Source organism: Plecotus auritus, assembly GCF_963455305.1.
Source record: "Plecotus auritus genome assembly, chromosome: 6".
Lineage (NCBI taxonomy): Eukaryota > Metazoa > Chordata > Mammalia > Chiroptera > Vespertilionidae > Plecotus > Plecotus auritus.
The window spans coordinates 111,928,521-111,942,933 of NC_137773.1; the positions used below are offsets into that span (position 1 = coordinate 111,928,521).

The window sequence follows — 14,413 nt, forward strand, 5'->3', positions numbered from 1 at the left end:
GGGTGGCCCAGGCCTGTACCAGGGAAACCTGGAGTGGTACTCAGAAGAGAATGTGTGAAAAGAGACAATCTCTGAACTCCAGGAGGCCAAAGAACCAGGGTCAGAGGCCACATAAATCCACACGTCTGCCCATTTGACTCCGTCCATTGCCCAACGATGGGTGCAACATCCACCCACAGGACCACTAACTAAGGATGGGAGGGGCAAAGCAGGCAGCAGGCAGGAGCTAACTGGCAACAGGCCCCAATGGCCTGTTTGGGCAGCGCTATGGATGGTAGATGAAGCAATGGAAAGCATGATTTTCACTCGACTGTGCTTGCTTTCCCTATTCTTCTCTCACTCTGCTCACTTGTTTCCTGTGTCACAGTTCTTCGGTCTTCAGGAGCTTCTCTTCCATGAATTAGCTGCAGAGTAACAGAGTGATTCATATGATCATATAAGGAAATAGGATTGTGTGTTCTCTGACCCTGTGGTGCTTTATTCATAAACTCCTGTGCCGCCCCTTGAGGTACAGAGATGTGCAGGAACCTGGGCTTTTCCTTGTAAAGAACAGTGGCCACTGTGCTCTCAGCTCACATGGAACAGTCATGAGAAATCTGAACACTGTGCTGGTCACGCTTTGGAACTTGATTTGTGACCATCTGTTACATGTGATGAACTGAGTACAGGACCCCTCCCCCGCTCCCTCAGCCAGACACCTCTCCAGGCGAGTTCAGTCTAGCGAGCTCCCTGGCCTGCTGGGTCCCCATGGGGAATGGACTCCCCCCTTGCCTTCCATCTGGCACCTTCACTGGATCCTCTCAGACAGTTCTCCCCTTTCCTGAGGCATGAGTGGGGCCTGGCCTTCAGCCTTCTTTCTCAGGAAAGGCCGCGTGGACGTTTGTTTCAGATTCGAAACGAATTAGAGTCTTGAAATTGAAAATGATTATTGGTATGAGATTCGGGGATCTTTTCTTCGTGTCTAGAGAAACTAGTACTTTGTCCTCGATACTAAAGTTGATGGGATTGTTCACAGTTTGAACCAGTCTTTGAGAGCAGTCTGACTCTTTATACTTATTTCCCAGAGATGACCTCCCTCTTTTCCCAGCCAAAGGAGAGAGTGGTTGGTTTGTTTAATTTTAGCCTCTCTTTTAGGTAGCCAATAAGAAGAGAGCGACAGCCCGGCCGTGTGGCGCCTGACCGTCCTCTCTAAGCCCTCTCTCTGCGACTCCCCCGCAGGAGCGAGCACCCGCTGGCCCAGCTGTACTGCCACTCGACTCTGGAGCACCACCACTTCGACCAGTGCCTGATGGTCCTCAACAGCCCGGTGAGGCCCAGCGCGCGGCTGCCCGAGGCAGTGTAAATGTGGGGGGGTTTTAAGTGTTTGGTTCATGCCCAGGATCATAATTCTCGGGTATGCGTCATTCTTTTTTGGGTAAGGAAGGCCGAGATCCCCACAGCCTTGCTCTTGTGCACCCTAAGCTGTCAGCTGACCGATTTGGGGTCTGCTTACTCACCTCACTTCATTATTGCACATTGTTCCAAACTAGAGGCAAGCAAAGCTGGTGTTTTCTGGCTCTCCGTTAATTCTGCTTTTTTTGGTAAAATTCAGTGAGTGATATAGGGCTCAAGAACCTTTTCCTCTTTTTACTAAAACGTCTGACCACGAACAAATTGTTAAGGGCTGAGCTGTTCAACAGCCTGATGGAGATGGATGTTTATCAGTGTGAGAAAGCATGAGACATGCTATGCTAGACGTATTTCTATGGAGGGAAGTAAGCAGGAAGAAACGTACACTGGCATGTTAGCAATGGTTGTTTTTGCCGAGTTAATACTTTTTATTTTCTCATTCTGGTTCCTCCGTTACTCGCATGATCTGTTGTGTGCATGCATGACATTATAATAAGAAGCATGAGTTATAGCTGCTGTGAGCAGCCGGTGCTCGGGACATCCTCCTACAGCAGGTTCCCCACCTCGAGGCAGACCCCCCCACGCACCCCGTCCTTGGAAGCCCCCCCACGCAGGGGTTTACAGCCTTTGCCTGAGGAAGGGAAATATACATATAGCACCGGAGACATTTCCGTGTAGACAGCGCCTTTCCCCTGGAAATGGTTTGACCTTACACTAAATGAAAGTATCAGAAGATATTTTCTGAACAGTTTTCTGTTCAGCCCAGAATCTAAAATGATTTGCTATTTAAAAGTAATGTTTATGGTTGTAGTCCCAGATTCATCAGTTAGGTATATGCCTGATTTCAGCCTCCAGCTCTCCGCTAAGCGAAGGTCTTGTCTGGTCCCGGCACCTCCAAGTTCCCCGTGTTCAGAAGCATCTGCTGCCCCGGGTCCCAGTCCTGAGCCGCTGGTTTCCCTCAGCCCTGGGACTTAGAAGGCACGCCTGCCTCCCGTGCAGATGTTGAGTTTATTCTGAGAACTGAAGCACGTTTTACTCAATTCAGGATGAGAGATTTGCTTTAAATTCCAGGCATGCAGTACACAATGGTTATGTAGTGACAACGTTGGAGTGTTTGCCCGGGGATCAGCCCCTTTTAAAGAGTCCTTCTGGGTTACACTCCGTGCGTGCTTCCCACCAGGAACACGCACTGCTCTCGATATTAAGTTAAAATTACATAAATATGTGCCAAAGTGTCACTGGATTTATTACAAAAGCCATAGAGAAAAAATTTGTTAGTCATTAATTGTTCAGAAGTTTTACCATTCCATTCTTCATTAATGTGGCTTTGAGTTTTCAAACTTCACTTGCGGTTGCAATACAGTAAGTAAGCTGCCCACGGCTAGATAGTTAGCGTTTAGGCTGGACGGAGGCCGGGGGTATGGGCAGTTGGCAGACAGGCACAGGAGGCGGGTGCACCAGCAGGAAGCCGGCGTTTCCTAGGAAACCAGGCCGTGGGAGCGGAGGAGCAGCATGGCATCAGGCATTCATTCTCAGTAGCAGGTGGCCCGTGTGCACGACTCCGAACCCCAGGCCCGTGGTTTATCTGTGACTGCGTTTTCCATTGAGTCCTTGTGGGGTGCTGACGATGGTTTTCTTCTCTTGTGAAGGGGAACCAGATCCTCAGCGGCCTCTCCATCGAGGAGTATAAGACCGCGTTGAAGATCATCAAGCAGGCAATTCTGGCCACAGACCTGGCCCTGTACATTAAGTAAGTCTCACCAATGCCCTGCGATGAGTGGGTGTGGGAAGAGTTTGCCTTGTTTCACATGGGGACTCGTCTAGATTATAAGACTGTGTGCAGTTCTTAGAGGAGGAAATGTAGAACTTGGACGATACTGACTCAGGACGTAGCGTGCATTCGTGGGTGACGTGTGCGTGCGCCGCGTGGGCAGGCTGTGGTTTGCACACGGGACCGCGGACTGTGTGGCGTGTGGCAGTAAGGGGAGAAGATGGTCCCACTCACGTGATTTCCCTGGACACACGGCCTCTCTCCCCCACACAGGGAGTCACGCCTGCGCGTAGGCCATTGATGAGAAGTAAGCACAAACAGAGCAAACACAGGAGCGCTTACACCTAAAGGGATCTGCCGCTGGTGTCTCTGCTTCCTTGATTGGGGAGCACTTTAAACTCAACCAGGACAATAGAGAACTGAGTACATTTCAGCTGGTTCAACATGATGGCGGAGTAAAGATGACCACATAACTAAGAATTAGCAAAACACCTGTAACCACATGCCTCCCACCTTCCCAGGCCACGGGTCTCTCTGGAACCGGTGTTTTCTTGTTGGTTCTCAGTCACAGGCCGTCCATTCTGTTCCGTAAGTTCTCTGCTTTCCTGGTGTCTCTGGCATCATGGCTTCCTGAGATGCCAACAGTGCTGGGCACCGAGGGGACTCCCTGGCCTCTGATAGAGCTCTCCCCAGTGTTCTCCATCTTTCTTTGCTTCAGAAGCAGTTCACAGCTTTACACTGACATAGAGCTCTTGTTATGACCTTTTTTTTTTACCCTATCTCATAATATAGATGCATTATATGAAATTAAACTGATTTAATTCGCCATACATTTAAAATTCCTTAAATCACTCTCAGAATCCCATTTTAACTCACATCATCTCACTTTTTTTATATACTTTTTTAAAATTTATTTCAGAGAGGAAGGGAGAGGGAGAGAGCGATAGAAACATCAGTGATGAGAGGGAATCATTGATTGGCTGCCTCCTGCACGGCCCCTACTGGGGATGGAGCCTGAAACCCAGGCATGTGCCCTGACCGGGAATAGAACTGTGACCTCCTGGTTCATAGGTCAACGCTCAACTACTGAGCCACGCCAGCCAGCCCGTCTCACTTTCATGAAGTTGTGTTTAGGAATGAGATTACCAGTATCTGTGATCTGCACAGGTGAGGTTCAATGCTTCACCCAAAGGAGATTCTAGGAGGAGGAAAAGGGAGGTATTCACAATTTTTAAATGATTTTTATGTTGGGTTCTAAGATGGATAAAATCCATTGGAGATTTTCCACCCCCCAAAAAAAATTAGTCCATGATTCTTTGTAGACCAAAGGGATAAGATAAGACTCCTCATAATGACCAACTCTTTTTCTTTCTTTCCAAGGAGGCGAGGAGAGTTTTTTGAACTTATAAGAAAAAACCAGTTCAACTTAGGAGACCCGCACCAGAAGGAGCTGTTTCTGTAAGTGGCCTTTCGTCTGCCTCTGCGCTGAGGTCTGGCTTCCGGTTCATGTGATCAGTGTCAGGTTGTGTTGCAATCACTTGTCACAACCTGGTGACCTAGAGGCCGGGGGAATTCCCCAATGTTGGATCAAGGGCGGGATGTGAATATTCAACAAAAAGAAATGCGTTTGCAGAGTCAAGTGAACGAACTGGGCCTTTGCTCTGCTGGGGACGTTAGAATGTGGTGGGGCATCAGCACCTAGCTCTAGGGCTCCCGTGTTCACATCCTAGATTTGGGGATGAGAGAGCTGCAAGTAGCACCCTAAAGACATGGGAGCTAGGAGCTGGTGATGAGGTGTCCACTGCTCTTGAAGGACGATGACAGAGCCACATGGTTGGGACTGGGCCAGGATGTGTTCCCCTCAGCTGACCCTTCTGGTCCCTCCAGCTAGCTCTGGATCCCATCCCCTGGCTGCCTTTGCAGGGCAAGAGCTTTCTCCGTGAGAAAGAACAGAATCAATAATAAGACAGAGCAATACTAGTGACAGTGCATTTCTTGCAATAGATTGTCGGCACTGAGCGTGAAGATGGGAATTATGAAGCCACAGCCCACAGGGCCTGGCTGTCTGTCCTGTAGTCTTGACAGTCTTGGGGTTCAGGGAAACACCTCAGGAAAATATAGAGATGCCATTGTGCTTGGGGAGCGCCCACCAGCTCTTCTCCATAACAAAACACAAGTCCATGCGCAGCCGAGCCTGTGCCTCGGTGTTCGCTGCTCAGCTCTCCTCCCTGTGGCCTCAAGGTCTCGCAGGCCACTCACTGTCACTCCCACACCCTTCACTTCGCAGACCGGGGTCAGAGTGTAGGTGCAGAGTGCTGTTTGGGGAGCAGCTTGTGTGGTGGGCTGCGAGGAAATCCCTGCAGTGGTGTAAGCCGCCGGGAAACTCCCTGTGCGCTCAGTCCTCGAGAGTGTTGCCATGAGAGCTGACGCGGCGAGATTAGGGGAGGCACTCTTAGCCAGGGTCCCCGAGCAGCATGTGCTCCGGCCCTGCCCCCGGAGTGCTCTGTGCCACAGCGATGCCGTCCTGACTGTCCCTTCAAACAAATCCAAAGGACAAAGTACAGACGTCTGGATCGGACACTGTGCTGAAGATGGCACCATTTTCACGAGGAAGGGCCAGTCCTGGGTCCAGGAGTGCCTGCTCCCAGAACCCAGGGCCAGCGCGGTCCTTCTCTAACAGGACCAAGAGTGACGTCCTGTCATTACTCCGGCGCACTGGCCAATAGTTCAAAGTCACTGTATGTGTGAATTAGGACGACCCACCACAGTCTTGCTCTCACGGGGCTTTTAAAGTAGGCTGTGTTACCAGTAGTGTGTGTGACCAGTAGGCTGTGTTACCAGTAGCGTGTGTGACCAGTAGGCTGTGTGACCAGTAGGCGGTGTTACAGTAGGCTGTGTGACCAGTAGGGTGTGTCACAGTAGGCTGTGTGACCAGTAGGCTGTGTCACAGTAGGCTGTGTGACCAGTAGGGTGTGTCACAGTAGGATGTGTTACAGTAGGCTGTGTGACCAGTAGGCTGTGTTACCAGTAGCGTGTGTGACCAGTAGGCGGTGTTACAGTAGGCTGTGTGACCAGTAGCCTTTGTGACCAGTAGGGTGTGTCACAGTAGGCTGTGTGACCAGTAGGGTGTGTCACAGTAGGATGTGTTACCAGTAGCGTGTGTGACCAGTAGGCGGTGTTACAGTAGGCTGTGTGACCAGTAGGGTGTGTCACAGTAGGCTGTGTGACCAGTAGCCTTTGTGACCAGTAGGCTGTGTGACCAGTAGGCTGTGTGACCAGTAGGCTGTATTACAGTAGGCTGTGTCACAGTAGGATGTGTGACCAGTAGGCTGTGTCACAGTAGGCTGTGTGACCAGTAGGCTGTGTCACAGTAGGCTGTGTGACCAGAAGGCTGTGTCACAGTAGGTTATGTCACAGTAGGATGTGTTACAGTAGGATTGTTATAGTAGGCTGTGTCATATAGGCTGTGCTACAGTAGGCTGTGTGACCAGTAGGGTGTATTACCAGTAAGCTGTGTTACAGTGGGGTGTGTTTGCCAGTGGGGGTGTTGGCCAGTGGGGTGTGTTGCCAGTGAGGTGTGTTGCCAGTGGGCTGTGTTACTGTAGGATTGTTGCCATTGAATTGCTAATCGTTAGTAATCAGTGTGTTTTCATCAGGTGGTCACTGAGAATGGAATACCAAGGTGGAAAGAATGATGGAAGGGGCAGTTTTGCCCAAAGGCCAATGACTTCTCCCCTTTGCTGTCTTGGGCTAATGGGGGTTGTTTTAGGGCAAATTCCAGTCGTTCACTGAGTAACCAAAATAGTGACCCTCTGATCCCCGGGATCAGTCACATTTCTGTGTAAACCTGTTCCTCATCTCTATAAACTGCCGTTCCCAGGTGAGAGGATTTTGACTTATCCTGGCACTGGGAGCTGTTGCTGAGGGCGGGTGCTGCTCAGAGGTAACAGGGCTGCCGGGCTTCTCCCCCCTCCCCCTTGCAGGGCGATGCTGATGACGGCGTGCGACCTCTCTGCCATCACGAAGCCCTGGCCCATTCAGCAACGGGTATGTCGCTTAGTGACACGAAAGTAATCCTTAAAAATCAAAGTAAGGAATGTCTTCACTCTGCAAGGCAGCTTCTGGCGTATTTGTAGACATTATGATGTCATTTTTAAGTGGCATGAAAAGCAGGCAGTTGGACATAAATTTTCTTCATGGAAGATTCATTAGCACTTAGGATACGTGGGAGGTATGTGAAGGAGGGCGACACCTAGCGGTTGGTAAGTTTGACTTTGGTAAGTACCACTTCTGTTCACTTAGCGATGGCATTAGCACGTCCCTTTAATAGTGCAACAGGGAAGGATTGGCATTTTCGTTTTCTTTTTGTTCTTCCACATCAGACCTGGGAAGGCAGAGTGGTGAGGTTGGGTCCAGACCTACAAAGCAACACTGTAAGACCTCTGTAATCAAAGCAGGTGGGGAGGGCGACAGACACGGAGTCCATAGGACATTAGACACTGCACACACTCGCTGTACAATAGAGGTGGCATTTACAATAATGGGGCAAGGGCAGACTTAAATAACGTGAGGATGCCTTTCCCATCTCCACAGCCAGATAACTAGAGGCAAAGTTGTATCCAGTCTGCAAAGGTAAACTCCACATAGAGCAGAGAGCTCAGTGCAGGGAATTAAGCTGGTTTGATGGATTTTAGCCTCTATTTTGTGAGGGGAGCAGCTTGTGTGGTGGGCCCTACTGAAGTTTGATCATCTCAAACAGTCTGTGTGAACAGTAGGCTGTGTCACAGTAAGCTGTGTGAGCAATAGGCTGTGTGACCAGTAGGTGCTAAATAAGAACACTGTGGAGTCTTCTGCGGCCCAGGAATGAGAAGACCTTCCTGACTGTGACTCAACATGCAAAAGCATTTCAGGAAAAGACTAATGCATTTGATTCCATAAAAATGGAAACATTAAGAAAACTTCGGCATTGCAAAAGACCATGATACACTGATAAAAAATATTTGCAACTTCTTTCTGATAGATATTTATTATCACTAATATTAAAGAACTTCTGAAAAACAAAGAAGAGCCCTAGCCAGTGTTTCTCAGTGGACAGAGCATCAGCCTACAGACTGAAAGGGACCTGGGTTCAATTCCAGTCAAGGGCATATGCCCGGGTTGTGGGCTCAATCCCCAGTAGGGGGCGTGCAGGAGGCAGCCAATCAGTGATTCACTCTCATCATTGATGTTTCTATCTCTCCCTCTCCCTTCCTGTCTGAATTCAATAAAAATATGTTTTTAAAATAAAGAAGAAAAAGGTTAATAGCCCCACAGAAAAATGGTCCAAAGATTTTCACAAAAAGTTGATAGAACAAGAAATGTGAATGGCTCTTACTCATTTGAAAAGGTTCTCAGAACCTCAATCATAAAGAAAAATGCAAATTAAAATTACGCCAACGCATACAACAACACCCGTACAGAATCTCATACAGCTTTAGTCCCAATAATCAGAAGCCGAAGTCGACCCCAGCGTCTCTTACCAGGAGAAGGATAAACATGCTGCAGTGTGTTCATCCGTGGCTCCTGCTCAGTCATAGCAAGTGGCCTCTGATCCGTGCAGAACGAGGTTGGTCTCATCAACACTCCACTGAGCAAAGGGAGCCAGACACTAGACACGCATGTTGTGAGTCCATTTCTATGAAGTTCTAGAATAGACAAAACTAGCCTTTGGTGGAATAATTTAAAATGGTGGTGAGGAGAGGGAGAAAAGAGCAGGGATGGCCTGGGAAGGGTCACGAGGCCCATCTGGGGTGGTGGGAATATTCTGAACTTGAGTGTGTGTGTGTGTGTGTGTGAGAGAGAGAGAGAGAGAGAGAGAGACATGGTTATATGCATGTGTCAATAGGTTGAAGTGTGTGCCTGTGATCTATGCAATGCACAGTATGTAAAATCTACATCATTAAAAACACCACTGAGATACCTTTTCCCAATCATCCTATTGTCAAAAATGCAAAGCTTTTACAAGGTTCTCTGTTGGGGACACTGTGGGAAGACAAGGAATGCAAATTACTGTAACCCTTCAGGAGTGTAGAAATACACATAGTCACTTACCATTGCTTCTAGGACTCTTATCCTGGAGATATACTGGCAAGAATATAAAAAAGTTATTCACACAAAGCTATTCATTTCGGTGCTGTGTGCAATAGCAGAGACAGGAACCAGCCCAGAGTTCATCCCCAGGGTACTGACTAGTAAGCCAAGGACTTTACACCACGAGTTCCATGCGGCTGGGACAGGAATTGAGCATCATCTGTAACCATCATGGAGTGATCACAAGGGTGCATTTTATGTGAGAAAAAAACAGAAGGATTAACCACAAGGCAAGTTAAGGAGGGAAGAGGGGTGAGGACCGGAGATGCCAGCGAGAGCTGCTTCGCTGGGCTCGTTTTGTGGATTTAACTTTGAAACCATATAAATAGTGCTTATAATTATAAAATAAAACTAGAGGCCCGGTGCATGAATTCATGCACCAGTGGGGTCCCTCTGCCTGGCCTGCAGGATCAGGCTGAAACCAGCCCTCTGACATGCCCCAAGGGGTACCAGATTGGGAGAGGGTGCAGGCCAGGCCGAGGGACCCCACCGGTGCATGATCAGGGCTGGGGAGAAACGCTGAAGGTTGGCCAGCCGGGGAGGAACCACAGGAGGGTTTCAGGGCGTGTCCAGCCCTTCTCGCTCAGTCCAGATCAGCTGGACCCCAGCAGCAAGCTAATCTACTGGTCAGAGCATCTGCCCCCTGGTGGTCAGTGCACGTCATAGCGAGCGGTTGAGTGGCCTTAGCATATCATTAGCATATTATGCTTTGATTGGTTGAACGGAAGACCAGGCACTAAGCATATTAGGCTTTTATTATATAGAATTGAATTTTGAACATCACTCAGCCTTGAAAGTAACATGAAATGAACCTGATTTGGGTTGTGAAACCACACCGAGGGGGACTATTGCATTTCAGGTGACACTAACGCAACAACCGGACCATGTATCTCTAGTAGGATGCCCTTCAAAACAACAGCATCACCCAAACAAGCCCTGGAAGCTGCTCCCAGGGGTGGTGTCATCAGTGTGATGCTGTGTAGCTGTTGAGTCCCTGTTGTAGGTGATGTGGGTAGAAGCAGGTAAGAAAGTCCATGGGGGTGTTGAGAAGTAGGATTTGGGAGTAAGTGGTGATGAAGATCATGGACAAGGTCAGGCAGGGATGCTGCTGCTGGGAATGAGAGGTTGTAGGAACCTGTGCTGTGCCCAGCTCCACCCCCTTGCAGGGCTTACACAGGGGTCACCGTGGTTAATGAGCAAACTGGTGCCACTGAGGTTTCTGAGCACCTCCCTGGAGAGGAGTGCAGGCTGCGGAGAGAAATGGCTACTCGTGGGGCTAAAGCAGGAGATGGCCAGGTAAGCCTAGAGCAGCAGGGAGCGAGGAGGTGACACAGGCTGAGTGGGTCCTGGTGGGACCAGGTGACCTGGAGCAGCAGGGAGCGAGGAGGTGCAGGCTGAGTGGGTCCTGGTGGGACCAGAGAAGCTGCTCCCTGAGCGCCCACTGGCCGAAAGCGGACAATCTGAGCATCATGAGGGATCGGGATACGTTAGATACGTTTAAACTTCAGAGTTCGAAGTAATAATCAAGGTAAGGAAACAAAACCTCTCCTGGTCATCTTTGGTGGATGCTTTGGGAGAACCAAGTTAGTTTTAAAATGGTAACGGAAGTGGAGGTCAAGCATTTCTCCTGCTTTTTTATGCCAACGGTGCTTTAGGGGAACCAATTAACTTTCTCTTCATTGTATTCCAACTAATAAAGCAGAAAGGAATGATTGGTTGACTGTCAGCTTTGCAGCCCCTACGTCACTGGAGGTAGACAGAGGTCATCCGCAGTTGCTAAGGTCACGGAAAGAGTGAGCCTGCGTTCACTAGGAGCCGCAGCAGGAGGGTGCTGCCTCTGAGGCAGTCCTGGCAAAGGTGCAAATTAGAAAGATCCCATCTCAATCTCATCACGGCTTCAGCTCTCATCACCAGTGACGGAAACAGGGCATCGAGATGCAGTCAGCAAAGCCTAGGCAGTGGGAACTGCAGGAGGCAAAACCCAGCGTATTCAACAAGAACAACCACAGAAATTGTAAGGGAAGTGCTTAGAGAGAGAGGGAGGGCCCAGGAGATGAAACTCACAGGCCTATGAATGGAGTGCAAAGGACACACCTGCCTGCTGTGTATTCACAGCCCAGATAACCCGGGCTGATGCCTCCCTGATTGCATTCCCAGACGGGCTCCCTGCTTTTCCCCATCAGAGCTGAAGTTGAAGTGACTAACGGCAGCTTTCTCGATGTAGTGAGAAGTTGCAGACTTCGGCCTTGGTGAAGCAAATGGGATACAATTTGCCTGGTCCTAAGTGTACTGATGTGTTTGAAAGCTGTAGGGCTGACCGATTTTATTTTTTTTTTCTTAGCTTCAAATCATATATATTTCAAAAACAGATAAAACCAAACAATTTATTTTTCAATGCCTATACACATATGGTAACATAATAAACAAATGAATTACATAAAATTTAGGGCATAGTTACTTGTGAGGGTGTAGTAGGTAAAAGTGTTAGGAATGGATATACAGGTCTTGAAAGGTACAAGTAATATTCTGTTTGTAAAATTCATAACTTGGTATTTTTATCAATATTTTACCATGTACTTATCCTATCTAATAAAAGAGTAATATGCAAATTGACTATACCTCCACTACACCCACAAGCCATGTTCACCAGCCACGCCTACCAGCCAATCAGGAGGGAATATGCAAATAAACCCAACCAAGATGGCTGCGGCCACAGAGAGCAGGAGGGAGGCTTGGGTTTCCCTGGCAATGGAGGAAGCCAAGCTTTCTGCCTGCCCTTGCTGGCCCAGGCCTCCACTCAAGGCTACAAAGTTTCAATGATAGAAGATACATAAACCCAAACAGAAATGGCGGCAGCCATGGAGCTGGAAAGAGCAGGAGGCCAAGGTTGCCCGCGGCGATGGAGGAAGCCAAGCTTCTGCAGCCCTGGCCTGCTTTGGCCTCTGCTTAAGGCTACAAAGTTTCAATTATAGAAGATACATAGATCCCAACAGAAACGGCTGCTGCCACAGAGCAAGCAGAAGGCTTGGCTTCACTCCAGGCTACAAAGTTTCAATTGTAGAAGATAAATAAATCCCAGATCCCAGGGCCTCTGCTTGGGTCGCCGGGGGGCGTGGCTGGCCTGCAAACCACCACAGGCCCCTCGCCCAGGCTGACCCACACCCCAAGGGAACCCCCACCCTGATCTGGGACACCCTTCAGGGCAAACCAGCTGGCCCCCACCCATGCACCAGGTCTCTATCCTATCTAATAAAAGAGTAATATGCAGATTGACCATCACTCCAACACACAAGATGGCTGCCCCAATGTGGTCAAAGATCCTGCCCCCCATGTGGACACAAGATGGCCACTACAAGATGGCCAGCAGGGAAGGGCAGTTGGGAGGGACCAGGCCTGCAAGGGAGGGCAGTTATGGGCAATTAGGCCAGCAGGGGAGGGCAGTTGTGAGGGACCAGGCCCGCAAGGGAGGGCAGTTAGGGGTGACCCGGCTGGCAGAGGAGGGAAGTTGGGGGTGACTGGGTCTGCAGGGAAAGGCAGTTGGGAGGGACCCAGGCATGCAGGGGAGAGCAGTTGGGGGGTACCAGGCCTGCAGGGGAGGGCAGTTAGGGATGACCAGGCCTGCAGGGGAGGGCAGTTAGGGGTGACCAGGCCTACAGGGGAAGGCAGTTAGGGGCAAACTGGCTGGCAGGGGAGCAGTTAGGCATCTATCAGGCTGGCAGGGGAGTGGTTAGGGGGTGATCAGGCTGGCAGGCAGAGGCGGTTAGGGGCAATCAGGATGGCAGGCAGGTGAGCAGTTGGGAGCCAGCAGTCCTGGATTGTGAGAGGGATGTCCGACTGCCTGTTTAGGCCCGATTCCAGTAGGATCGGGCCTAAACGGGCAGTTGGACATCCCTCGAAGAGTCCCAGATTGGAGAGGGTGCAGGCTGGGCTGAGGGACACACCCCCATGCATGAATTTCGTGCACCGGGCCTCTAGTACATCATAAATACTCCTAATTCTATAGTTTATAACATTGACACATTTTAAAAGCCTCCTTGGTGTTTTAGCATATAAAACTGCAACAATGTAGGATTACCCTTTTTTAATAATACAATATAAAATATTTGTATTTTCTTCTTTTCAATTGCTTTTGAGCCTATGTTTTGTGTATTATTTGTCCTTATATTGGTGACTTGTATTTGGAAAGAATTGAAAATGCTGTTGTAACTTTTAAGATTTCTGTCAAAAATACAGGAAACATTCTTCATTCTATTTATATAAATTATCAACATTTGAAAAACAAATAAAAATTCTAATGCTGTTTATCTGAAACTCCAAAGAGCCAATGAACTTTGGAGATCCAGAACTTCATTCATTCTCTTTCAGAGAAAAGGCTGTGTGTGCTGTCTCTTTCAGATCGCAGAGCTTGTGGCGGCGGAATTTTTTGACCAAGGAGACAAAGAGAGAAGAGAACTCAACATAGAGCCTGCGGTGAGTATGAGGCCCCGTGGCTAGGAATCATTCAAATAATTACTCAAACGCTTTTGTATTATAAACTTCTCTTTAGGTATCAGTGAGGTCTTTCCTTAGAAACACGGCTTCTTCTCATTCTGTTTCCCTTCCCGTTATATCTACTTTTTTCATAATTTGTTTTTTCCATTTAAGTATCATCAGCCACTTTTCATTCTAATGATGCCACCCTCTATATATTGTTTATCGTGGTTACATAAAACAGATCTAACCATCGCTTACCCACTTCCCTTGGTGGGGTATTTGCGATGTTCACCATTCCACACAGCACTGTGATAAACATCTGTGTTGCTGAGCATGTTCATCGTCTTGTTAGGATGAATTCCCAGAAGGGCACATGGATTTTGAAGGTCTTTTTTTTAATACATATTTCCTTTTGCATAGGGTATGAATCTCAAATACAAGAAAAAGATTCCCCTTGAACCATTTGGAATGACTTTTCCTGCACATGAAGCATAGAGTCTTTTTTAGGACAGTGTCAGCTCTAGGGCAGTGTCAGCTCTAGGGCAGTGTCAGCTCTAGGACAGTGTCAGCTCTAGGACAGTGTCAGCTCTAGGGCAGTGTCAGCTCTAGGACAGTGTCAGCTCTAGGACAGTGTCAGCTCTAGGACAGTGT

General features: G+C 48.7%; 1 protein-coding gene across 5 annotated transcripts in view; it reads left to right on the forward strand.

Moving 5' to 3' along the window:
- PDE5A (phosphodiesterase 5A) overlaps window positions 1–14,413 on the forward strand; it is a gene marked incomplete at its 5' end in the record, with an annotated part of 113,700 nt that overhangs the window by 87,392 nt on the left and 11,895 nt on the right. For 3 of the 5 annotated variants that reach the window (XM_080674754.1, XM_080674756.1, XM_080674758.1), the window contains 5 exons: window positions 1,219–1,306; window positions 3,039–3,139; window positions 4,541–4,618; window positions 7,144–7,207; window positions 13,655–13,759. In XM_080674754.1, the coding sequence (XP_080530880.1) occupies window positions 1,219–1,306; window positions 3,039–3,139; window positions 4,541–4,618; window positions 7,144–7,207; window positions 13,655–13,759 (436 nt within the window). The remainder of the gene's footprint in view (window positions 1–1,218; window positions 1,307–3,038; window positions 3,140–4,540; window positions 4,619–7,143; window positions 7,208–13,654; window positions 13,760–14,413) is intronic. The other 2 variants (XM_080674755.1, XM_080674757.1) reach the window with 1 other exon arrangement.